Source organism: Sorex araneus, chromosome 6, assembly GCF_027595985.1.
Source record: "Sorex araneus isolate mSorAra2 chromosome 6, mSorAra2.pri, whole genome shotgun sequence".
In the NCBI taxonomy this organism is placed as follows: domain Eukaryota; kingdom Metazoa; phylum Chordata; class Mammalia; order Eulipotyphla; family Soricidae; genus Sorex; species Sorex araneus.
In genome coordinates, this window is record NC_073307.1 from 59687297 (window position 1) to 59711538 (window position 24242).

General features: G+C 52.4%; 1 protein-coding gene across 6 annotated transcripts in view; it reads right to left on the bottom strand.

Moving 5' to 3' along the window:
* AKAP13 (A-kinase anchoring protein 13) overlaps positions 1-24242 on the bottom strand; it is a 181033-nt gene that overhangs the window by 96853 nt on the left and 59938 nt on the right. For all 6 annotated transcript variants that reach the window (XM_055142067.1, XM_055142066.1, XM_055142065.1 and 3 more), the window contains exons 3-5: positions 11028-11175; positions 5772-6068; positions 501-684 (exon numbers count right to left, since the gene is read on the bottom strand). In XM_055142067.1, the coding sequence (XP_054998042.1) occupies positions 501-684; positions 5772-6068; positions 11028-11175 (629 nt within the window). The remainder of the gene's footprint in view (positions 1-500; positions 685-5771; positions 6069-11027; positions 11176-24242) is intronic.

Consider the following 24242-nt stretch of genomic DNA (forward strand, 5'->3'; position numbering starts at 1 on the left):
AAGTGTACCACCTGAAGCCAAACACACAGGCAGAATTTCCCCCTGCCCGCTGCCCTGAGCACTTCCCCTATGGAGAACCTGCCGTTCTCGACTTCATTCATGGACATTACCTTCAAATGCTCAGTGCAGTGTCTGCAGGCAATTACAACATTATTCACTTCCAATGAACGATTTTAAAATCACAAAAGGATTTTTTCAGGGCAGCGGTGGAAGAGAATAATCTGTTTCCTCTGTCCGACACCAAGATGAGCTGGACACTGGTCACGGAATGCTACCCCCATAGACAAGACTTACTGAGTTTCCGGTACAACTGAAGAGACCAGAAGCAGTGAAGGCTGGGAGGCAGAACAGGGAGAACTTCAAGAGACAAGCCCTGGGCAGGAGTGGGCCAGGCGGAGAGAGCAGAGGTTTGAATTCCTGGCAAACTCACACCGAGAGGCCAAGGGGCGGAGCTACGCCAAACTGGGGTGGGGCCAGGCAGCAGGGAGAAGGCAGCTTACTGGGTGAGGAGCTGGTGCAGCTGGTGGTACCCTCGCTCCAAGGCCAGGCTTCCAGGTGTCGCTCCTTCCTGGTTGTGGACGCTGAGGGCTCTGCGGCCACCAGGCTTCTGCAGGAGGAGCCACGTCAACCTCAGCAGTCCCAGCCGCACAGCAAAATGCATGAGTGTTTCCCGGGGGGCACCATCTGCAGAAAAGGGAGAAGGGCAACCAGTGAGGAGAGCAGTGACACAAAAGCTGGGCAAGTACTGACACCATCCCCACCCCCACCCGGGGCTGTAGGGCCCAGAAGTGAAGCTGCAGGGTGGGTCAGCTGAGCTCAGCCAACTGTTCGCAGGGAGCTGGGCCTGCACAGAGAAGCAGGCCATGCCTATCTTCGACTTAATGCTACCATCCCACCAATCCATACAGGAGATGAGCAAGGGACCCCACGCAAAGGCCCTCTCCTCAGACCAAGAGGGCTGAAGGCAGGGCATTCTCTGGGGGCACAGGGAGAAGGGCAAACACACAACGGGTGCAATCACCACAAACAAACTCATGGCCAGGTGGGGACTGGGCAGCTGAACACTGAAAACTGCTGCTGCCCATCGAGCACACAGGTCTTTTCATTGCCCATATTAGGGGCAAATCAAACTGTGGACACTGCTAGGCTTCTGTATTTAATGAAAGAAAGGAGTGCATCTCCAGGCCTAAGAAGAAACTAAGATAAGAGGTGCACCACCCCGCAAAGGAAACACGTGCTCAAGCCTATTTTCCTTGAAGCGACAGTCACTCGGCACCGCAAGACACTGCGAGATGGTGGAATGAGGAAGAGCTGTGCGCAGGACAAAGCAGGCTCAGCGCTGGCATTCTCCAGTGGGGCGTGCAGGCAGGTGTGTGCTGACCTTCCCCAGGCTGCGGGAGCAGAGTCGTGACGGACAGGTTCCTGGCACTGCCTGCCTCAGCCACCCTGCGTGCCCCTGTGTGGTAAGAGTTACAGAGGCACAGCGCCAGGGAGCCTCACAGTCCCACAGCCTGTTCCCTAGGCTCAGCACTTCCTTCTCAGGGTCTCTCCCTGGGGGTCCTTCTCCACTGAGGAGTCCGGGACTCCACTTACCCTCTCTCAAGGGCACCTCCCAGCAGCAAGGCAGCGCCTTGGAACTTGACACCTGTGTCTGTCTCCCTCAAGCGCTCAGAGCAGGCCAGGCTTCGTGCACATCCGCTCAGCGCTCACGAGCTGAATTCTCAGCCCCAGCAGAACATCTCCAAGTCCCTGCGCATTTGGTCATGGAAGGGCGCGGGCTGGCCCCTGACTCGCCAGCCCAGCCTCTCTGATACCTCATCTGCTCTAAGCCGGATCAGCGTGAAGGGCTGAGTTCCAACAAGACCCTGGGCCTGGCCAACCTGCATGCAGATTGGTGTGAGCACCCGCACCCACCCCACTCTCGTGCCCAGGAGGGCAGCAGCAAGCACCAAAGCTGCTGTGGAGCTCTGTTACACAGTCAAGTCCGAGCTGTGAAGACGTGCAAGGTGTCATGCAGGAAACTAAGGGGTCTGTATAACTAGTCCTCCTTCCCCAGAGCTCTGGGGAGTCCCTGGCCCTCATCCATCCCCCACAAGGTGCAGCTCTGAAGCTTCTGAGTCTACAGTCCTCAGCTTTCCATCACTCAGCCATCGCCTTTCGCAAAAACAAGCAATCATGCAAGCAAGCTCCTGTTTGGGTTTAAGAAGCACCTTCTTCCACGTTTCCCTCCAACATGCTATTATCAACTCTTCCGAGTGTACATGAAAGCCAAAAGAATTCTACAGCAAATACTCAGCCCAGAACCAATAATTAATGCTTCCCTATGTCTCCTTATCACTTATCTCTATAATTACCCTTTCCTCGACACATCCATCACCATACTGACGCATCTCTGAGGAAGCTGAAGCTGCCGGCTCACCTCATCCCCAACACTGCAGCGGGTGGAACGGTGGGTGGAGTTCAACCCAGAGCGATGAGTTCAGTCAGTTACAGGCTGGGAAATACAGATGGTGCAGAATACCATGGAATTGTCTGACTCATGCCTGTCCCCCTACCGCTAGACTTCTATCCAGGGAGAAATGGCCCATATCTGAGAACGTCTTCTCCTGCCCCTTCCCAATCAGAACCCTCCCCAGGCCTCGAGCTAGCCACCACTGTGAACTGTCTCACCATAAATTAGTTCTGCCTGTTCTAGAACCTTGTATAAATGGAATCAGGCTGCACGCACACACAAACCCACATGCGTGTGTACACACACACACACACACACACACACACACACACACACACAGCCACTCTGCAGGTCAAGACCTGTCACACACAACAGGCCTGGGCACCATCACCGTCCACGAAAGCCTGGTATGGAGGGTTGCCTTTCACTCAGCCACTCCAGGCTCCTGCCTCAGCAGCACCCGCCTTCCCGCACTACTCAGAGGAATCTGAGCACACCGGTCGGAGCTGGCTGGTCCCCCGTTCACTATGTGCACATACTTCTCATGTCTTCACCAGGTCCCCTGGGCTCACGGCAGAGAAGGCCAGTAACAGAGAGTAAAGCAAGTGAGCATACTGAGTGCCCAGAATCCACAGCACACAGCTTTCAACCAACACAGTCCCCGGCTCCTTTCACCCCTTTCATCTCAGCTTACACTCCAAAGCACTCACAATTGAGAATTCATCTCTGTTCCCCTATCTGCATTTTCCTCTCTCATTATCCTGTGTCTTTTCCCCTCTGTATTCAGGCTTTGTTACTCAGATCACTAACTGCATTTCCTATGAGGTCAATCGGGTCTCTGAGCTCACAGTCAATTCAATTACTCTGGAGATTCTGAATGTCCCTGCCTCATTGCAGCCAACTCCCATTCCATCTCTGCCTGCACTGTGATGGCTCTTTCGCAGATGTAATTAAAGCCCCTGATCAGTTGATCTAATAAGGAAGATTATGCTGGCTAATCTGGGTCAGCCTAACTGAATCAGTAGCAGGGCTTCAGAGCAGGGCTGAGCTCTCCCTGGAGAGGCCCGTCCTGCTCAGGACGGCCTTCCAAGGTACCTAGACCATGGCTGGGCCCCTACCTGGATAAGCTGGCCCGGGATCTGCTGTCCCATTTGGGCTCGTCAGGCTGGAAAATGCCCTGGAAGGCCTGTCTTTCTGCCCCAGCTTCTGATTCTCTGGCTGAACCCCAATGGGCATGTGTGTTCTACCCCTCTCTCTCCTGCCTTTTCCCTTTCATAATAGGCCTGACTTCTCAGATCTCTGAAAAGGCAAACTGAAGCTGTCTTCTCATTTTCCTTTAGGTCCTCTGAAGCCAAGCACTCACAGTCCCCCCACACACACACATACACAACTTGCTCAGGACACTATCTGTTTCTGACTGCCGCCTGCTTTGCTGGTTCCTCTGCTGATGGGCTCTGCTCCCGCATTCCTCCCAGAGCACTGTTCCAGTACAGGAAAGGCCACAGAGATCTGTGGTGATGGCAGCACCTGCCAGGCTGCTGCCTCCTGTCTGCAAAGCTGCGGTCATGTGGGAGTGTGGGCAGGGTGCAGTGGTCCATGCACAGCTCAGCCTCCCAAGGAATAGCACCCGTGCAGCATGAGGGCCTGTGCATCCTCCTGGCAGCCAATTATGGGACAGGCCACCTGTTCTCAGCCAGACTCACCAGTACTTGGTCTCTCAAAGCTACATGACGGCCGGCTCTATGTGCAGGGCCGGAGGAGCAGAGGCCTTACATGCACAGGACTCTGGGCCAAAGCCCAGAACTCTGTGTTCCCCGAAGCACCTCCAAGGACAACTGCCCAGCTCAGAGAGCCAGGGGCTGCCCCCATACAACTGGGTATGGCCCCAAAACAAAATAAACCAAAAGGACATGAGCAGTGGATGATCTGCAAGCCAGCATCTATCTAGATCCATCCTTCCCAGTTCCAACAAGAAAAAACAGAGAAAGCAATGAATTACTTCACATATACTCCTACAATGCACCAAGGATAGAAAGAGAATATTCCTTTCACAACAGTGCATGGAAAGCCAGACTCTGGCCCACAAGGAGCCACCTAAGAGTGAGAGACAGTCCTGAATCTCCCCTTCAAAGGTAAAGCCAGGGCCCGGGCACCTGGTAACAGGCTGGCTGCCAATAGTGGGAAGTTCTGCATAAAACTAGGCTCCACTTACCTGCACCATATCCCAGGCAACAGCACACTTCACACCTTCCTCTATACCCCGAACAAAGCGCCTGGCAGGAACAGATTGTTCCTGCCACATGCCTCTCTACAGCCGCAAGCACCTCTTACCTGAAGTGGCTCTGCCCTTGAAATACCAGCTCTCTGAGACCCTTAACTGACAACCTGCACCACGGAACAGAAGGGATGTTTCAAGTCACATTCCTGGTCCTGGGATGAGATAGCATGGGCATAAGCCTTGCGTTCAGGACAACCGTGGCCTGGCAGGCCCCCATGTACCACAAGGACAACTCAAAGAATTTTTCACACCACCGGGCTCTCACATGAAACCACAAGCCAGGATGGACAAAAATTGCCAGGAGAAGCTCCAGGGGGCTGCTGAGCACAGCTTGGGGAGCCCCCCCCAAAATATATCAGTTAAACAGATTTCAGATACCAGCTGCTCCATCAAGCCCCGTGATGCATTCCACCATTCAAAGAACATAACTAACATGATGGATTTCATGTAACTGCTTTGATATGGCATAAAAGTAACTAAAAAGTGCCATGCTGTGATGGCAGGCAGGGACAAAGTCCTGAGACAGAACCACACAAATGTCCATAAAGCAAACTCTCACAGTAAACCTACCCCCAGTCCTAGGCCCTTGGCAGCTATGAATCTGTTTCCTGTCCCTGCAATGCACCGTTTCCAGATCAGCTAAATGATCTGTGGAAATGTCACTCACTGCACCAGGCATCAGGCATGAGCACACAGCATGGGGGTGGGAGAGGCATGGTCCTGGTGTGCCATGGAGGCCTTGTCCAGTACCCACATGCCCACATGACGCCCTTCACCAGTCACCTAGCAGTCTGGTCCCCGGGAGCCTGGTTCTTAATTGGTCGTAGACAGCAGAATGCGACCACACAGCACTCTCTCAACATCTCACTGCAAGAATGCCACCAACAGCTTGGTCAAGGCTCCGCAAAGAGATGCCCCTAAGACCACATGCTCCAGCAGCTACAAGACCATCTCAGTTTGCGGGGTGAAGGCTGAAAGACGGCAGGCCCCAGAGATGATGTGGGAGACACTCAAGTCTTTCCAAGTTACGCACGGTCTTACCATGTAGAGTCTGGTCGGGCCCCAACACGTTCCAATCAGCGGGCAGCTTCAGGTGTCGGAAGGCCAAGGCCACCTTCCGGTCCAAGGAGTCCACGTCCCCGGTCAGAGGTCCTGAGCGGTCAAGGAAGCGCGTAAAGTTCAGAGCCTGCTGATTCCCCGCGCTGGTGGCCAGGAACTGGGCCGCGTCATATGCCTCATCCTGGATGAACTGGAAGTCCCCTTCAGTAACCACCAGCACAGGGTGGCCCTCCCTGGAGGCACAGAGCAGCACCTTCACCGTCTCACAGCAGTCGTGGCCTGGAGAAACCCGAGTACAGGCATATTAGCATCCTCGCACCAGGGGGCAGTTGCGCGCCCCCTCCCTCAAAGGGACCCTCCTCCTCTCAAAACCCAAAGCTTTCTTACTTTTACTTAAAATATTAGCTCCCTCCCTAAACAGCAGCCGGGCAGAGCTGTGCAACTGAGCAGCCTGAAGAGCAAGCTAAGGGCCCGGAGGCTAGAGAGCCTGCAGCTGCCTGAGCCCTAATGCTGAGGCAGTGCTGGTGCAGAAGGACTGATCTCCCACACATCCCCACGGCAATGCAGGATGAACCAAACCACTGGTCTTATTTTCTTTATTAGAAACACAAGGACTAGAAGTGTCTGTACTCTCACACATGTCCCTTCTAGTACGATAGACACTGCAGTGGCAGCTAGGGCAGGGACTGCAGCCATACAGCAGTGTCTGGGCTAGAGCTGCCCATCCACTGCCACACCCCAGGTGTGTCGGGTCTCTCAGGTGTACAGAAGCACCTCCAAGAGAAGGCTGTGGTGGGCAGCTGGTCCTCCTCCTGAACTTTTAGCGTTCCATCTTCAAGTCTCAGAAACAGGCACTGATCTTCCTCGCTTCCCCACCTGCGCCCCGCCACCACCATCCGCCTCACACAGAAGGGCATTCTGATGAGAAGAGGGGGGCTGGGCCAGGGCTCACGTCTCAGCTGGGCATCTCTGCGTCAGCTCCCCATGGAGCCTGTGGCACATGTGGGCATAGGCGCCAGGCCCAATCCAACTCTGTATCCCATGGGCAAGGTCAGAAAGCTGCAGGCTATGCAGAGCTCAGCTTCTGGCTCGCAGGCTTTGAAAGAGGAAGCAGGAGAAGCCCTTGTACATCTCTCCAGCCCCAAGGGTGGTGGGATTATGTGGCCGGAGTAGTAAGTAAAGTGGTTTTCTCAGTATCCCTGGGCCCTCTCACCGCTTCAGCCCCTTCCCCTCCCTCAAGCTGGGGCACTCAAGGAGAGGAAGGTGTGTCACTGTCACTGGGCAGTTTCCTTCACACCACAAGCAGATGAGGTGCTCAAGCCCTCAGGCTGCAGAGGAAGAGGAGGAACTGCCAGAGCCCCTGGAACAGATCCCGCAGGGCAGCTCTGGCACCCAGGGGCTGCCTGGTCCCAGCAGGACGGAATATGCTTCAGCTCGAGGTGTGCTGCATTCACACACTCAGCACATGAAGTGAAACGAGAAAATCTCAGCTTCCTTCAAGGGGCAGCTGGCCTAGTCAGCAGACACATGTCAAGTGATCTGGGTCTTTTGCTGTCAGAAGGCTGGCTTCCTTCTGTTTCCTTCCTGCTGCGGTGCCAGGGAACATGCAGGGCACCTGCTCTATCACCAAGCCACCTCCCGGGCCCAGAAATGTTTTATTGAAGCTCTTGCCTGACATCTGGGCGGGGGCCTGTCTCCACCGACTGGACACCAGCACCCATGAGGCACAAGTGATTCAGCGCCTTTCAGAGGAAGCATCCTGGGGGCTGGGAGTGGGAGTGGATAGCCTTCAGAGGCTAACTAGCATGGACCCAGGCAGAGCAGGGGGACTGCACGGACGCGGGGGAACTCACTGCCAGCACCTCTCCCCACGCACTTCTTGCTCAGGCTGCTCTGGAGACCACAGTGCATGGCAGCAATGCGAGCCCAAAAGGCCACGGCCAACAGTACCACAGCACTGTCCACTCATTTTTCCACAGACACAGCTACAAGGTCTGCAATGAGGCGCAGCTGGTGGTGGTGTTCCTTCCTCTCAGTTTCCTGGCAACCAGGAAGGAAAATAAAACACAAGCCCTTTTTGAAAGGGAAGTTCTGGAAATGGTCCCAAGCACCTTCTGCAGGACTGATGGAGCAAGCAGGCCGTGACTAAGAAACATGGCCCACAGCAAAGCTCCAGGGTCAGTGACGTCTCCCGAGGCGGCCCACAGACAGGCCCGGCATGCAGGCGACAGAAGCAAAGTCAAGGGGCCCATTCCAAGCAGGCGAGTCCCAAGGGGCGCTGCGGTCAGTGGCAAGAGTCAGCTCCCTGAGCCTGGAGTCCCAACCGCCCTCGCAGATGGGCTGCTTTACCCAGAGAAAGCCACTCAGCCCTGACGCCCGCACCTCTCTGCGTCGAGGTTGAGACCACCCAGCCTAACAGACTGATGAAAAAAAGGAAAAAGTTAGAGCTGGCAGTACACAAGGCTGCTGGCATCGAAGAGGCATCTACAGTTGGAGCACTTATACTACTTAGGCAAGCGTTTCCCACTGGGGTCACCCAAGGAAAGCGTGCCCCTGATTCTCTACAAGGAGCTGTCGCCACACAGCCAGCCAGAGTTCTAAGCTTCTGCTGACACCAAGGAAGTGAGGGGGACGGGTGGGAAGGTGGGCGGGGAGAGGGGAAGCATCCAGAATAAACAGAGGTGAGGGAAAGAACTGCAGCTGCTAATGGTCCCGCGAAAACCTCCCCCACCAACCTGTGCCAAGCAGGCAGGTCAGAAGGGAGCACTGAGAGTCTCTTTGCAGCCCCTTATCACTGCATGAAGCAGCGTCCCCATGGAGACAAAATACTGCCACAGATCAACACGCGGGCTGAAGCATGACCCAAGAATGACTTCATTTCCGATTCAGCTAAAAGCAGCACACGTCCCATCCGGGCTCCTCCTTGGAGAGCGGAACAACGGGAACTCTGTTTCATCAGACACCCAGAATGGAACCCTGGAAGGGCAGGCGTGTGCCCCCACACCTCTCCTCCCCTCCACGCTGCCCTGCACTCCCCCCAATGACCTCTCTGCAGAAGGCTGCCCCCTGGTGCCCAGTGCAAATATGCCCGTATTCACATTCAGTCTGCAGGTGACCCAAGTTCAACTACCAGCACTGAATGGTCCCTGGAACACTAAGCCAGGAATAGCTCCCAGCACTGCCAGGCGTGCCCACATCCCTGGGGGGTGGGAGTGGGGAGGATAGTATTTCCAGTTCATGTATTTTCAATTAACTTCTTAAACCAGCTGCTTTATAGTTATGTTGGATGTAGTGTTTTTTTATAAAACTAGTCTCACCTTAATTAGCACAAAGATGGCTTTATTTTCCAACTGCCAGGCCTCCTCTCTCTCAGGAGCCACCACTCACTCCATTACTCAGGCCTGCCAACAGCCTTTCCCCAAAGAAAAGAAAAAAAAACTCATTCTGGGGCTGTAAAGACAGTGCACTGGCAAGGCACTTGCCTTGCATGCAGTCAACCCATGTTCGATCCTCGGCATCCCATATGGTCCCCTGAGCACCACCAGGAATGATTCCTGAGTGCAAAGCCAAGAGGAATCCCTGAGTATCGGTGGGAAGGGGGGGCAGAGTGGTTCTGGAAGGACTGAAGGAGAACAGAGGAGCATGGCCAACCCCGCTCGGGAAATCAGAGCCGCCTTTCGCATTATTCCCAAGAAAGGAGTGGGAGGGTGTGCGTGTGCCCACATCGGAGGGTGCACCGGGCTGCATCTGTATGCACACACTGCCTGGGTGTCAGCGTGGGCCTGCCAGCCTATGAGCTGCATGCACTTGCACATGCAGAGACGGTTTCTGGAAGAGCAGCATCCTGAGCTCCAGGATGGATCCTGACACAGTGCAAAGGCTATTCCACCAAGCACTGAGGATTCCTAATGCCGGCTTCAGGGCCTTAGGGAATAAAACAGGTGGGAATCCTTGCCCTCAGGATGCTGCTGCTCAGGAACAGGCAGGTGGCAGATAAATGGGAAAAAGGGCATATGCTGTGTGTGACAAGTGGGGGAGGGTGGCCAAGAAAATACTGAGCTGGAGAAAAGGGCAGAGAGGGACATTTGTGCTCTCTTTGTTCTTTTTTTCTCTCTTTTGGTTAGTTATGGGGGATAACTCCAGTGGTCCTGAGTGGCAGGATCCACATGGTACCAGAGAAAATGCCCATCTTTGCCACCTGAGCCAGATCCCTGATCCATCTTTGGGTTTCTATAAGGCTGGCAGGAAAGCGATCCAAGAGCAAATGTGAAGGCAGCCAAGGGACAAGTTCAGCTAGCCACAAAGCTGAGTTAGTTTCATCATCCACACAAATATGAACTCTGTAAGGGCAGCAAGGAACTCATAGGGATTCAATCAGATACACGACACAGTTACAGCCCCAAGCCACATGCGTGGCACAGTAACAGCCCCAAGCCAGGCGCATGGCACAGTCATGGCCTCAAGCCACTGAGAACAAGGATAGGTCCCCATGCAGGAACCACCTAGGCTGTCCCCTTGCAGACTGACACACAGGTCAGCAATGCTCGGGGGAAGAGAGGAGAGAATGTCTCCATACAGAGTAAATCCTTTTGGTCCTCTAAAAGGAAACATTCCACCTGTCAACTCATTTAAGGGGTTTTCTCTAGGTCCCCCTCTTCGGTACACTAATGAAAACTTGTCAGTTGTTAACTCTGAAGCTAAGTCCATAGGGAGAACTCACCCCCAGCAAGCTCGAGAGAGCACCAGCATCTTTGGGGAGCAGCAATGACTGAGTGACCATGGCGAACGTCTCCCATGTTCTGCCAGGCTTATACCACACAACGATTTTCATTCTGAGAGAACTGAGCTTCTGAAAAAGGGTGTGCAGCCTGTCCTGCCCAGATACAGAGGCCAGAGCGGTCACACTTCCCCTGTGTCTACATGCCTAGACTCTGAACCAGGCTGGTGCTCACTCCCAGTGACCATCTGAAGCACTACCTTTTCCACATGCCAGCATCGAGGCTTCCCCAAAACTCAGCAGCCCACTAAAGTCATCTGGTTCCTGATCCTGATTTCCAGCTTTCCATTTACATCGTTTTACTGTATTTCTTTCTTTCTAGACTCTTTCTTCTGAGAAAGAAGCAATATATAAACCAATACAATCTTGCATATGTTTACTTCAAATCAAGACCCAGTCGGCCTCCAAGTGTCCGAGACCTGCTAAGGGCCAGCCAGGGTTTCGGCTGAACTGAGACTCACCGGGAGCGACGGTCTCCAGCGTGTCAGCACTGACCTTCCGAGTACTTGAACAGTGGTGGAGGCTGGAGCCCAAAAACACCAAGTAAAAGACCACATCATCATCCAATTTGTCTTCTTCAGCGAGTAAGACCGTCACCACACAGTCGCCCTGGGGAAGGAAGCATAACAGGCATGTATGAGCGGGTCCGCCAGGGTCTGGCTGATGGAAAACTAGCACCTCAACTGCCCTGGTTCTGTCTCTTGTTCCCCTCAACCAGGGTCCTAGAGGGTGGGTTGGGTAGTGATCGGCTCAGCCACGCACGTCCCATCCTTACAGCTTTGGGTCCCTAGTTTCTAACCAGTGCTGGTCCGCAGCAGGAGAGAGTGGTTTAGACAAACTGAAACACTGAATAAGTGCAAGTACACCAGTAGTATGTAGCTTGGAAAACGCAGAAGGGCCAGCAAGACCTGCGACCTCTCAGAGCCAACATTTTAAGTGGAGCCAGTTAGACAAACTAACAGGAGCTGGTGTATTTATTTGGTGAGCACGTTTTCAAAAAGGAAAGGGTCCGAGGGCTGAGAAAAATTGAAAATATGGGGGGAGGAGAGCCAGAGAGATATATCTCAAAAGGCCAGGTGTGCGCCTGGCATTGGAAACCCCAGGTTCAAGCCCAGCACCACATGGTCCCCAAGCATCAAAGCAGTAGTAGCCCCCAAACAGCACCAGGTATGGCCCAAAATAAGGGAGCAAAGATGGAGGTGGCACGCAAAGCTGTTACACTGTGTACCTAGGCACACCCCAAGTTGTACATCTTCCAAACACTGCCAAATGCAGCCATCCTCCGGCCGGCCCGGAGATGACAGAGCAGAGTACGGCTCAGGCTGAGTCCTTAGGTCCTGCTCCATCAGTGGAATGCCTGTCCTGGAAGCTGACTGGGGAACTCGAAGCACATGCTACATCTCGGCATAGGCTTTGTTAGGAGGACAGCCATCTGGCGACTCATTGGCCCTGGCCATCTCGAGTGTGTTCTTCATCCACTCCTCACTCCAATGAACCCTTGGAATCAGACGAAAGTCGTGGGCCAACAACTTTGCTCATGACTTTTAAAAGGCTGACATCTCTGTCCCTCATTTGCAAATATTCATCTATCCACCTTTTGTTTTATTTGGGGGCCACACTGGAAGCATTTAGGGCCACTCCCAGCACTGCCAGGGCTCCAACCCGAGCCTCCGGTGTGCAAAGCACATGCTCCAGCCCACTCAGCCATTGCTTTGGCCCTCCAGCAGTTTGGATACAGTGACTCTTCAACTGAGATTCATTATAGAAATAACTATTTTTATATGCAGTTCTATTCATATTTCTTGTTATAAGCATTAAGAATGTGTATAATTGTAAGCACACATGAACGATTTTAAAGCAAAAAGGTCCGGTAGGTAAATCTTAACAGTAGATTATGAAAATATTTTCAAAAATACTTCAGAGAATGCCAGGCCATGTCAGCATGTAACAGGTCAGAGTTCTCATCACTCACATTTCTGCTTCCATTCTAACCAGAAGGCCTCTGAGGGGACATGTCCCGCAGTGGCCACTGCTTAGGAGGGCAGCAAAGCGGAGCAGCAGGCTCTGACTGGTTCACTGACAGCCCAACACAGAGGCAAACCCATTAGCAGAACCAATTGGTCGGCCTGGGCATCTGTGGCCCACACATGGCTGGCACGCCAACCTGCCTACGGCAGCATATACAGAGTCACAACACACCACAAGGAAGCTGGCACTGACAGAACTGCTGACCTGGAATGTTCCAGGGCAGGGCACCCCTGCGACACGCTGTGTCCCCATCAGCAAAACTGTCCAGGATTCTGCTCTAGGCTGCATGGAAGGCCCTGTCCTGGGAACATTTTCTGGAAAACGGAGGCCGGTCATATATCTACTACTCCTGAGTTCGACAGACTAGAGCAGAGCAAAAAAGCCAGCGGCACAGAGGAAAAAGGCCCTTTCCCAGGGTGCTAGGCACCATTTCACCTGAAAGCAGGAAGTTCAAGTAAATTTCATCTGCTGGAGCACAGATAAACTATGGTCTTGTAGGCATCTAACCTGAATTCTGAAAAACTCATCTTCTCAGTGCAGAGCCAGGAGTAACCTCTAAGCGCCGCTGTGTGACCCAAAAAGGGAAAAAAAAAAAGAGAGAGAGAACTAGCCTGGAGATCCTCCAGCCCCAGGACATTAGCTCTGTATGACACCTTCCTTTTACAGGGGGTACAAGGGGGACAATAACTTGGTTCACTGTATCACTGCATCAATGTCATCCCATTGTTCATCGATTTACTCGAGCGGGCACCAGTAACGTCCCTATTCCTCCCAGCCCCGAGATTTTAGCAGCCTCTCCTTACTCACCTTTCCCAATGACTGGAGGCTCTTTCAGGGTCAGGGGAATAAGACCTATCGTTACTGTCTTTGGCATATCGAATACGCTATAGGTAGCTTGCCAGGCTCTGCCGTGCAGGCGGGATCCTCTCAGTAGCTTGCCAGGCTCTCCGAGAGGGACGGAGGAATCGAACCCAGGTCGGCCGAGTGCAAGGTAAACTCCCTACCAGCTCTGCTATCACTCCAGTCCAGGGAAGATGCAGGATCAGAAAAGCAATGTGCAGTGCAGAGGCAGAACACTGAGGTACTCAGTACTAAGACATTAGGGCTGGATTTCCATCTAGATACTACCCAGGCAATGGAAGGAGAGGATGGGGCCAGTCCTGGAGGTGCCAAGCCCAAGGGTAAAATGCTCAGGCACTGAGGTGCTTGGGGCCACCGGGCCAGGCAGCACTACCAATCCAATGAGGAGCTCGGCAAGTCAAGCACTTCCACTAGAGCCCTGTTCCTGGCCTCCGCCACAGGATCCTGACAAGGGGCCCATGGCAGCAAAGGGAACTGCATTGGTACAGTGGAGCTGGCTTGGACAGGCTCTGAAAACTGATCATTATGTTTTCAGGAATTCTGCAAGCCAGTTGTTAAACACAACTATTATTAACAATTAAATGATAGAGGCTTACAATTAAATAAATTATGTTAACAAATGTAACAGGCGCTCTAAACTCATCTGTCTTTAATTGTTTTTCACCACATCTCTCTATTATCTATGCTCTCGAGGGTTGTATCCACGGTGTCTCCAGGGTAGAGGTTCTGTGAGAATGATGTCTAATGCACATGTCCCTTGCCAGCTCTGGGTCATCAGAGTCCCGAACGCTGGAGATCAACCACTGAGGGAGTTATTTATACCACTGAAGCTGGCACAGGCTCCGAGGTATGGCTGTTTTAAAACAACAGCCACAATCATCCCATCAGTGACATCAGGTCAGGAGACAGAAGAGAGGGTCGAGGGGGCTGTTTCCACGGGAAAGACAGCGGCAGGCCACGGAAGCACAACAGAGGGAGGCTGTGGGGGGGGGGGAGGGGGCGGGGGGAAAGGGGGGAATAGAGGCTTCCTGCTGGGAGCACCAGGCAGACACCTAGAACAGCCCCAGCAGCAGCATCCTACTAGCAAGAGTCTAGCGCAGCGCCACCTTCTGGCCACTCCTGAGCCCCAGTAAGACAGCAGCGCTGGAGAAAGGGGGTTCAGGCACTTGTGGGCTTGGGTGGGAATAACGGGGTGGGGTCACAGCTTTCTGGTGATGTCACCTGGGGTGTAATGCATTCTCTGGGCCATGGGAGAGGACTCTATCTCACAAGCCATGGTCAGAATGGCACGCAGGCCCACCCAAGCCGGGAAACAGCACTAGACTCGGCAGATCTCACAAGTCCTCACCACGGGGTAAAATTGGGCAACTGAGTGAGGCAATGGGTACTGACAAGATGGACTGGGGCAATGGGACTGTGTCATTCAGCTATAATGAAAGGGCTGGAGAGGTAGGACAGTGGGGAAGGTGCTTGCCTTGCACATGGCCAACCCAGGTTCGATCCCTGGCAGCCCATATGGTCCCTGGGCCCCACCAGCAGTGATCCTGAACACAGAGCCAGGAGTAACCCTGAGCATCATCAGGTGTGGCCCCTCCCATAAAAATATTCCCCACAATTCCACATGGCAATCACATATCGAACAAGGTACACAGTGACAGCAATGGCCAAATAGCCAGGCTCAGGAAAGATATTTTACTGGCCAAGATAGTCCCATTCTCTAGGAAACTAAACAGCAAACACAAAAACGCAGTTCCAAAGAAAGAAAAGGAAGCCAAGACTTAAGCGAAGGCTGGCTGAGGGGCATCTCCCACTGGAGAGAGATCCCTGAAGCTTCAGCAGGCACAGGAACCTATTACAGAAAGTTTCAGAAATCACTCCATGTGCGGTCCCTTGAATGGGAACTGTCCCATTTAAAAAAAAAAATTATTTTTTTCAAACTGTTAAGTGTATATGTTTTTTTCTGTGTCAATGTTTGCTCCGAGAATTCTCAGAGTATGGAGGAGTTTGTTTCCACACTGCCTCTCAGACTATTCCTGTTTAGCAAAGCTAAATTGGGCCAGGGTGTCGGCTGGTGGCTTGAAAAATAAATGAATAAATAAAGCCCAGCCCCTCCCTCTCACGGATATTTCACAACTCTCTGCAGTCAGTATAACTAGGTCAACTCTTAAAGAGACACAGATCCTTGACCAACAGTGTCAGAGATGGGTTTGAGTGCAGGCAGAGAGAACAGGATCCTCAGGAAGTGGGAGCAACTGGAGAAGTCCTCCACTCTGCCCCTGGCTGCTTCCCAGAGAGCAGACAGCCATGCAGGAGCCCAGACGAGGCGAGACTCAGCTCCAGCACCCAGCTGCCAGCTCTCGAGTTTCCTCAGAGGTCACCACCAGGCATGAGCTGTCTCCAGGTCTCTGGGTTGGCCCTCCCACACCAGCCGCAGAAACGCTTCCAGAGTCCTAGCTCTGGAGGAGACCCTTCCACAGCTCCTCCCTGTAACATCACTCCACCCCCAAGAGCTTGAGAGCACACTGAAAGCAGCCAGCTCTCAGCCTGCCCACAAACTGGACGGCGCTACTTTCCCACTGCCATCTGTGGAGCCCCGATGAGACACAAGCCAGACCTCCAGCTACCCAGGAGCCCACACCAGGGTGAAGAGCGAAGGGAGGCCACAGGCCCGCTTCTGGTGCAGGAACAGGGCGTCACTGCCCACATGTCCTCTGCAGTACTGCCCCAGGCACTCCCAGAGCTGCCCCTGACACTGACATGGCACCTGAGAAACGTGTCTGTCCCTGACTGTCCCCACCTCCCATCTACTCCCTTTGGGCCGAAAGCCTTGGCACCAACCCCCCATGACAGGCCAGAAGGTCTGTGTGCTGGTTCCAAGGTTCCTGCATCCATCGGTAGGGCTTATTTGAAAAGAGTTTAGTAAGACAGTAGATCTGGGGTGGGGTTTAAACATTTCATTTTGGCAAGTTTCTAAGTGGATTGAAGCTGTAGGTCAGACACCGAGACATTGCTTTTTAAATCACTGTTCTAGAACAATCCACCTGGCAGTTGGCCCAAGTCACACCACACACAAGTTAACTGTTCTTTTGGGTTCCCGCCCCCCACCCCTCTGTGTTTGTGTCCCACCCCCACCCCACTCGGGGACTGTTCCTCCCAGTGCTGGGGGATCATAAAGTGCTAGAGATCAAACCCAGGCCAGCTCCATGCAAAGCTAGTGTCTTAATCTCTCCAGCCCGGAGTAAACGTTTTCTTGGAACATCTGTATCTTGATTTTTCACTTTGTTTTGGTTTTTGTTTTGTTTGGGGGCCACACCCAGTTGTGCTCAAGGATCACACCTGGCTCTGTGCTCAAGGGACCCTATGAGGTGCTGGGATCAAACCCAGGCCAGCCGCAGACAAGGTAAGCATCCTCCCCGCTTGTATTACGGCTCTGGTCCCATGGATCTGTATCTTGTATCTAAAACAGGGCTGCTGGCAAGTGGGGTTTAGTGGCACAAACCACCTCTAAGTGAAGGTGTAATATAATCACCAGGCTGCTTGCGACCAGGTCAGAGAGGGCAGATACCGGCTGAGGAGCTGCCAGTGAGCTGACTGGGGAGGTTAGAGACAGCAAATCCCTGCTTCCCCACTTCTCAGCTCTGCCCCCAGCCATGACAGGGGCTTCACAGGGTGAAGGGTACGGGTGGCCATGACCTGCCTGGAAGGTGCCCAGAAATGGTAGGCAGTTCCACTCTAAGCCACCAGCACGTGTGCTACAGCGGCAGGACAGTGTGCATGTGCTCCGAGTTGGGGACAAAGCACCTGGCCCTAGCCCGTGCCAGGGGGCAGGGATGGCAGCCTGTCCAGGTTCCTAGGGCCGTGCCTCCTCCTGTTTCCACTTCCTATTCCTCATGCTTTCCCCAGCTCCTCGCACCCAACTCCTCGCACCCAACTCCTCAGCAGATGTATCTGCAGCTCAGCCGCATGCACCAGCCGTGACCCCACTGGTCCCTGTTTCCAGGGTCCCTCCTGATCACCGGTTGCTCTCCTTTATGTCTGTACTCGTTCCGGCCGCCGGGATGGGGGGCAGTGAAGGGAATCCCCTCTGTCTGCACTGCCACTGAGCACAAAGCACAGAAGTGCCCTTTAGGCTGCGCTGCACTGGAGCAGACACAAGAGCAGCTGCAGCTAGTGACGGCATGAAGGACAGACCGCTGCTGTACTCTCCCATGCGGCAGCACCGCTCTGTCCTCTACACCCCTGCCCTACTTCAGAGACTGCACTTCCTCCCCTCAGTCACGCACACAGTCGGATCCCCGGAGCTGAAAGGGCCTGGCCTCCTGCAGCACCCCACCTGGCCTGACTTCACAGATGCAACCAAGAAGAGAAGGGGCAGAGCACTACAGCTTAGCCTTCAAGGCAGCAAGACACTTCCAACAAAGCCAGGTGTAAAAGCACACGGCTATGAGGATGTGGGCAAGCACGTCACTGGAAATGCCTCCCCTCATGGGCCAGAAACATCTCTGCTCTGAAAGCGCCAAAAAAAAAAACAAGAAAATGCTGTCTGTGAGTGCAAACCAAGTGTCTTGAGAGGCGCTCCCAGAGACTGATTTGAAAGTCCATCAGAAGGAAATTGAAGTTCCTACTCTGTAGAACCAGCAAGAGCTACATTAAGGAACACTTGACTTCCTTATTTCTTCTGGCACTAGTGACACCCTCTCCTCAGATCTGACTGAGGTGGGCCACCTGCCCGGCTACCAGCTGTGCCGACGCGCATTGTTAAGGCAGGAGCAGGTAATTCATTTAGGAGATCAGAAGGCTGATAAAGCTGTCTCTGCAAACACAAAATGCAACTTGACAGCCAAATGACAAGCACAGCCTGGTCACTGCCGCTCCAGCTACAAAAACCTCTTCCAGAATGATCCAGTGCTGCTCTTACCAAATGAGTCCTCCTTTCCACGGTGAGGCTATTGGGAACATCAACCGCACTAAATTCAAGTTTTGTGGCCCTTCATCATTTGATGACTATTCCAATCATTTTTTCTTTATTGAAGCCGTAGGCTTTCTGGCATGATACAAGTTTCAGATGCACAGTTTCTTATCAACATACCACACACGTTCACCAATCATAAGTCCAGTTTCCATCCTCTGCCCTCGAACTGATCCATTACTCACTTGCCCCTCACCCCATCCAGTAACCACTGTTTGGGGCTGTTTATATGTTGCTTATCTTCCACATATGAGTGAAATCACAGCGTGTCTTTGCCTTCTTGATGTATGTCACTGAGCATGATACACTGAGTCCATCCATGGGGTTGCTAATAGTAGGATTCGTTTTTATTTTTTAGCTAGCTTTTTTGTTTTGGGGCGACAACACAGTGGTGCTCAGAGATCAGCTTACTCCTGGCTCTATGCTCAGCAATCACTCCCAATAGGCTCAGAAGACCCATATGGGGTGTAGGGGATTGAACCCAGGTCAGCTGCATGCAAGACAGGTGGCCTCTCTGCTGTCCTACTTCTTGTCCCTGAGGTTGTATCTTCTTTATCCCCTCTCCCTGTTGATGGGCACCTGGGTTATTTCCGACTCCTGGCTACTGTACATGGTGCCACAATGACTGTCAACAAAGGAACAGAATACAAGTCCCACCTCGGGTTAGTTATCTGAAGGATACACAAACCTAATGTGAAGAAACAGGCACACATACACATGCATGCAGGCGCATAAGCGCACACGCACGCGTGCACGCACACACACACAAAACCCAGACCCGAAGCAGAAATTAGAAGAATCTAACTGATCGTGTTCCTTCAGATCTCTGTTCCCCCTGTCTGGGGTCTCATCACACATACACAGGGGCGCCTACCTGCTGCCTGACAGAAGGCAGAGGCACTACAAAGAGTTGACAGGAAATTCCACTTCCCAAAAACCTCACTGCAAATCCAGTAACTATGTTCTTCTGACCACCCTTACTGGATTCAGAGAATTTTTTTTAACTTTTTTTTTTTTTTTTTTTTTTTTGCTTTTTGGGTCACACCTGGCGATGCACAGGGGTTACTCCTGGCTCTGCACTCAGAAATTACCCTTGGCGGTGCTCAGGGGACCATATGGGGTGCTGGGAATCGAACCTGGGTTGGCCACGTGCAAGGCAAACGCCCTCCCCGCTGTGCTATCGCTCCAGCCCCGATTCAGAGAATTTTAATTCAAGGCCCAACATAGCTGTGTGGCCATAGACAAGTTCTACCCTGAACTCTGCAGTTCCCTGACAGTCAAGTGGAGTTACTAACTAAACCTGACTTATGCTCTGTGACCATTTATTCAGGGTTTTTGGAGAAGCAAGCACCCTGCCAAAGGGAGTTCTCAACCAAGGGCAGTGCCCTCCTCAGGAAACAGCACATCTTCGCAAGGAATAGTCCCATCCTGACACTGACAGTCATTTTCTTATGGCATTCTCTATTGCCAGGACATTCTTCACTCCTCCCAGAACCCTTCCATGCAAGAACACCCAACACTTAAGAAGAGAAAGGAAGGGCATGAAAAACCAGATCTTTAGGGGTTCTGGAAATTTGGTTTCTAATTAGAATGACTCTTCCCCTTGAAAATCTAATAACTGTGGGTTTCATCCCAAACATATGGCAGGTCATGGTAATTGCCCCTCATGAAACCTTGGCACGTGCATCGGAGCAGAATCACATCTCACTGACAGTGTCTTCCTTGTTCTAGGGTGGATGTGATCTGGAGGGACAATGTGTGTACCTGGGAAATGTTCCCCAAGTTTTCCCCCTCTCAATATGTTCCTATAGTGATTTTAGTTAGTAAACTATCAGACAAATCCTCAGCATTAGCATTAGGCTGCAGCCGTCCAGGCCTGAGAATCATCATCACAGAGAGCTGATGCCCTGACTTTTGGGAAGCCAGCAAAGAGTGCTGCCATTCAAGATGTGTCTGAGTACACACACACACACACACACACACACACACAGTACATCACAGGGGAAGTGCCACACTGCTCACAGTCTGTCCTCCTGCCCCTGGCCAGAGCTTGCAGGACACCTGTCCCTAAGGACAGATCAAGGATAAGAGAAGCAGCTGACCAATAACTGGGGGTGACTCTCCCAGTTCCACAGAGTGAAGTCACAGTCAAACTTGACACTTTTTTTTTTTTTTTTGCTTTTTGGGTCACACCCGGCAATGCACAGGGGTCACTCCTGGCTCATGCACTCAGGAATCACCCCTGGCGGTGCTCAGGGGACCATATGGGATGCTGGGATTCGAACCCGGGTCGGCCGCATGCAAGGCAAACGTCCTACCCGCTGTGCTATCGCTCCAGCCCCCTTGACACTTATTTTTTCCTTTAGAGGGACTCTGAATAAACTGGTCTTAGAATGTCTGTGGTCCATGATTGGCTTAAGCCTTCCCTAGAAGTCCTTCCAAATGGGGACTGAAGGTCATCATCTCCAAATGCCCTGTCATCTTCAAGCACACAAGTGCAACTCCACTGTACTTGGAATCTTTTTTTTTTTTTGGGGGGGGGGGAGAGGGCACACCCAGCAATGCACAATGCACTCAGGAATTACTCCTGGTGGGGCTTGGGGGACCTTACAGAATGCCAAGATGGAACCCAGGTTGGTCGCATACAGAACAAACACCCTACCCACTGTACTATCTCTCCAGCCCCATGCACTTCTGCCCACACCACCCAAGGGCCAATGCTGTCCCACCCTGTTCTCCTCAGGTTTGTTCCCCTGGCCAAGGAGAGCATAAGCCCACAGAACAGCAGGCCCCTACCCAACCTCTCTGGAGCTCTGCCTCTTCTCTCCCAGAGGACTGGCCTTTCCCTGCTAAACAAACAATGCGGGCAAGTACGCTGCTCAAGTCCATGTGCTGCTTCTGCTTATGTGGCCAAGCACATGCAGTGACTGAGCACATGTGTCGCCCGCATCTCCCCTCTTGAGATGTGTACTTTCATGTTTTCATGTCTAATTCTGGGATATGTGTAAGGGCTCTCTCAGCCCTTGGAGAAGCCCGGGCTCTCTCTTGAGCAGGTAACTGTCCACTCTCTCCCACTTTCTCTCCCTCCTTCCCCTCAAAACTTCCAAATAAAAACTACAGGTATTTGGGGTTTTTTTTTGGGGGGGGAGCTTTTTGGGTCACACCCGGCGATGCACAGGGGTTACTCCTGGCTCTGCATTCAGGAATCACCCCTGGCGGTGCTCAGAGAACCATATGGGATGCTGGGAATTGAACCCAAGTCGGCCGCGTGTAAGGCAAACACCTTACCTGCTGTGCTATTGCTCCAGCCCCAAAACTGTGCAATTAAAAAAAAAAATTCGAGGTGCTAGAGAGATAGCACAGCGGGTAGGGCGTTTGCCTTGCACACAGCCAACCTGGGTTCAATTTCTAGCATCCCATATGATCCCCCGAGCACTGCCAGGAGTAATTCCTGAATGCATGAGCCAGGAGTAACCCCTGTGCATCGCCAGGTATGACCCAAAAAGCAAAAATAAATAAATAAATAAATAAATATGCTAAACATTTTTTCTAGTCCTAATGGAGCAAGAAAAAAACATCCCCACAGGCAGAGCTGACCAAGAGACCCTCACTTCAATGCTTCATTCCAGCCTTTCCTCCAGATAAGCTCAGTCAGGGGAAGAGACAGGAAGTAACTTTTTCTGACATGAGAAGCATGTGATAAATCTGGATCTTTATATGATATTTAACACCTATGTCCCTTGTCCCTGGGAGAATTTTGGACCTGGTCTGGCCAGATCTCTTCAGAATGAACCTGAGTCATGAGAAGAGGCAAGAAGGGTCCTCTCCGCACCCCACTTCTCCCCTCCAGCGTCCTCCTCCGCCCAGGTTTAAAGGTCTCACTTCCTTCCCAGCTGTCAGTCAGGGGGAGGGTTTGTTTACCGTTTCTAATGACAGCTGTGGGGTTGCTAGGCTGAGTGGGGAGAGGCCCATTGTACTGTTTTATAAATATCAACCAGCATCACAGGCCTGGCCTTCTCCACCCTGACAGTGTCCCAAATCCCTGACCCCTCTGGGAAAAACCAACAGCTTTATCTTGACAGGCAGAAGGGCTCTGCAAGCACTATGTTAGGTAAAAAACTATTTGCAGTCATGTGCTTGGCTATGACTAGACCATAAACCCACAAGGCTCAGGACCTCAGAGATACAGGCACTCCTCCTAGCACGCCTTTTCAATTTGCTAAGTGACCGAGTAACTGCCTGACTCAGTACAGCTCTAAAATAAAACCTTCAGTCACTCTCCTAGGGGTGCTGTATGAATTTCCCTACAATCATAAAGAAAGTCACTGCGCACAATAACAGCATGTCACTGTATGCATTTCCTATTGGCAACACTTCAATCACAAAGACGAAGTCACTAAGTTTCAGGACCCACACAAAGGGAACTCAGCAGGAAACTTGGGAACAGAAGGAGCAGCTTGAAGAAAGTTCCCCTCCCACCCCCCTCATGCCCCCCCCCACACACACACTATCAGAGAGAAGCAAATGTAAGGCCAGGGAAGCAGCTCAGAGGGACAGCTCGTGCTTGCATGATGAGGCCTTGGATTCTATGCCCCAGCACCAAAACACAGAGACAAAGGGGCAAATCTTTCTGAGAATTAAGTATTCTGATCTAAATGTTCTTTCATTCATGCTCAACAAATGTTCAGTGAGTGCTGCTATGGTACGGACTGAATCTGGTGGCTGTTCTAGCTTCCTTGAGAGTCACCCTGGTCAGCAACCCAGTGTGTCCCCGAGGGCTAAGCCTTTCCTGTTCAAACAACAGGCACTAGCCACTCCCAATGTCACCAGGTGCCATTTCCCACTAGCAGAACTCACAGGCAGACCCGGCGCAGAATCTGGACATCCCATTTCAGAAATCCAAAATGTGCAAGGTATTTGTGAATCGCACACAGAGGGGGCAAAGGGGAAAGCCAGAGATCAGTGTTGAGTACGCCCCCCACCCCAGTCCAAGGGAGTGTACTCAACAGCTCCAACCTCCAGACGAGAAGCGTATCCTGCGCTAGACCAAGGGGCACAGCCTGTGCATGGTGCCCCCTGCAAAGCCAGGCGCCAATAAACACCCAGACCTGCCTGCCACAGCCTGACAGACTGGCCTGGACCCTCCCAAATGTGTAATCCCAGAAGCTGGGGGCAAAGCCAAGGAGCAGTCTGGGACTGAGAGATGAGAGAGCCACCTATGACTCTGACGAGGGGAAGGTGCCCAGAAGGAAGGAAAGGAAGAAGAGAATCCCAGACGCTGGAGAATCTAAGAGAATTCTATCAGTGTTACATCTCCTGTTTTGTCCGTGATCCTAGGGTTAGGACAGATATGTTCCAGTTCTTAGGAAATACATGCGGAAATACCGTGGGAAAACAGGGTGTGATGTCTGCAACTTTCAGACCACTTGTAAACTATGAGCAAAACAGAGACAACCTGTGTGTCTCCGTGTCGCTGGGAGATGAGCAGAGGTGAAGTGGCAGCCTGGAACTGTTCTGCAAACCAGAATTTATTTCAAAGAACACGTACAGGGATGTACAAGTCAATCCTGTCGACCACTGTGCTGTGGGGTTTGCAGGGTGTGACAGTCTGGGGTACAGAAGAGAGAAAGTGGATCTGGCCCTCTTTCTGGGTGCCGCCCCACCTCTGCATCTGCAGGTCAAGCCCCTGAAGTTTAAAAGTCACCGTCAGCAGAGCCTGCAGCATGCAAAGCACAGACTTAGGAAGAATACTCCTCAGAACTGATTCCCAAGGAATCCTGCCTCCCAAACAGAACAAGGCATTTTTAAAACTCAACAT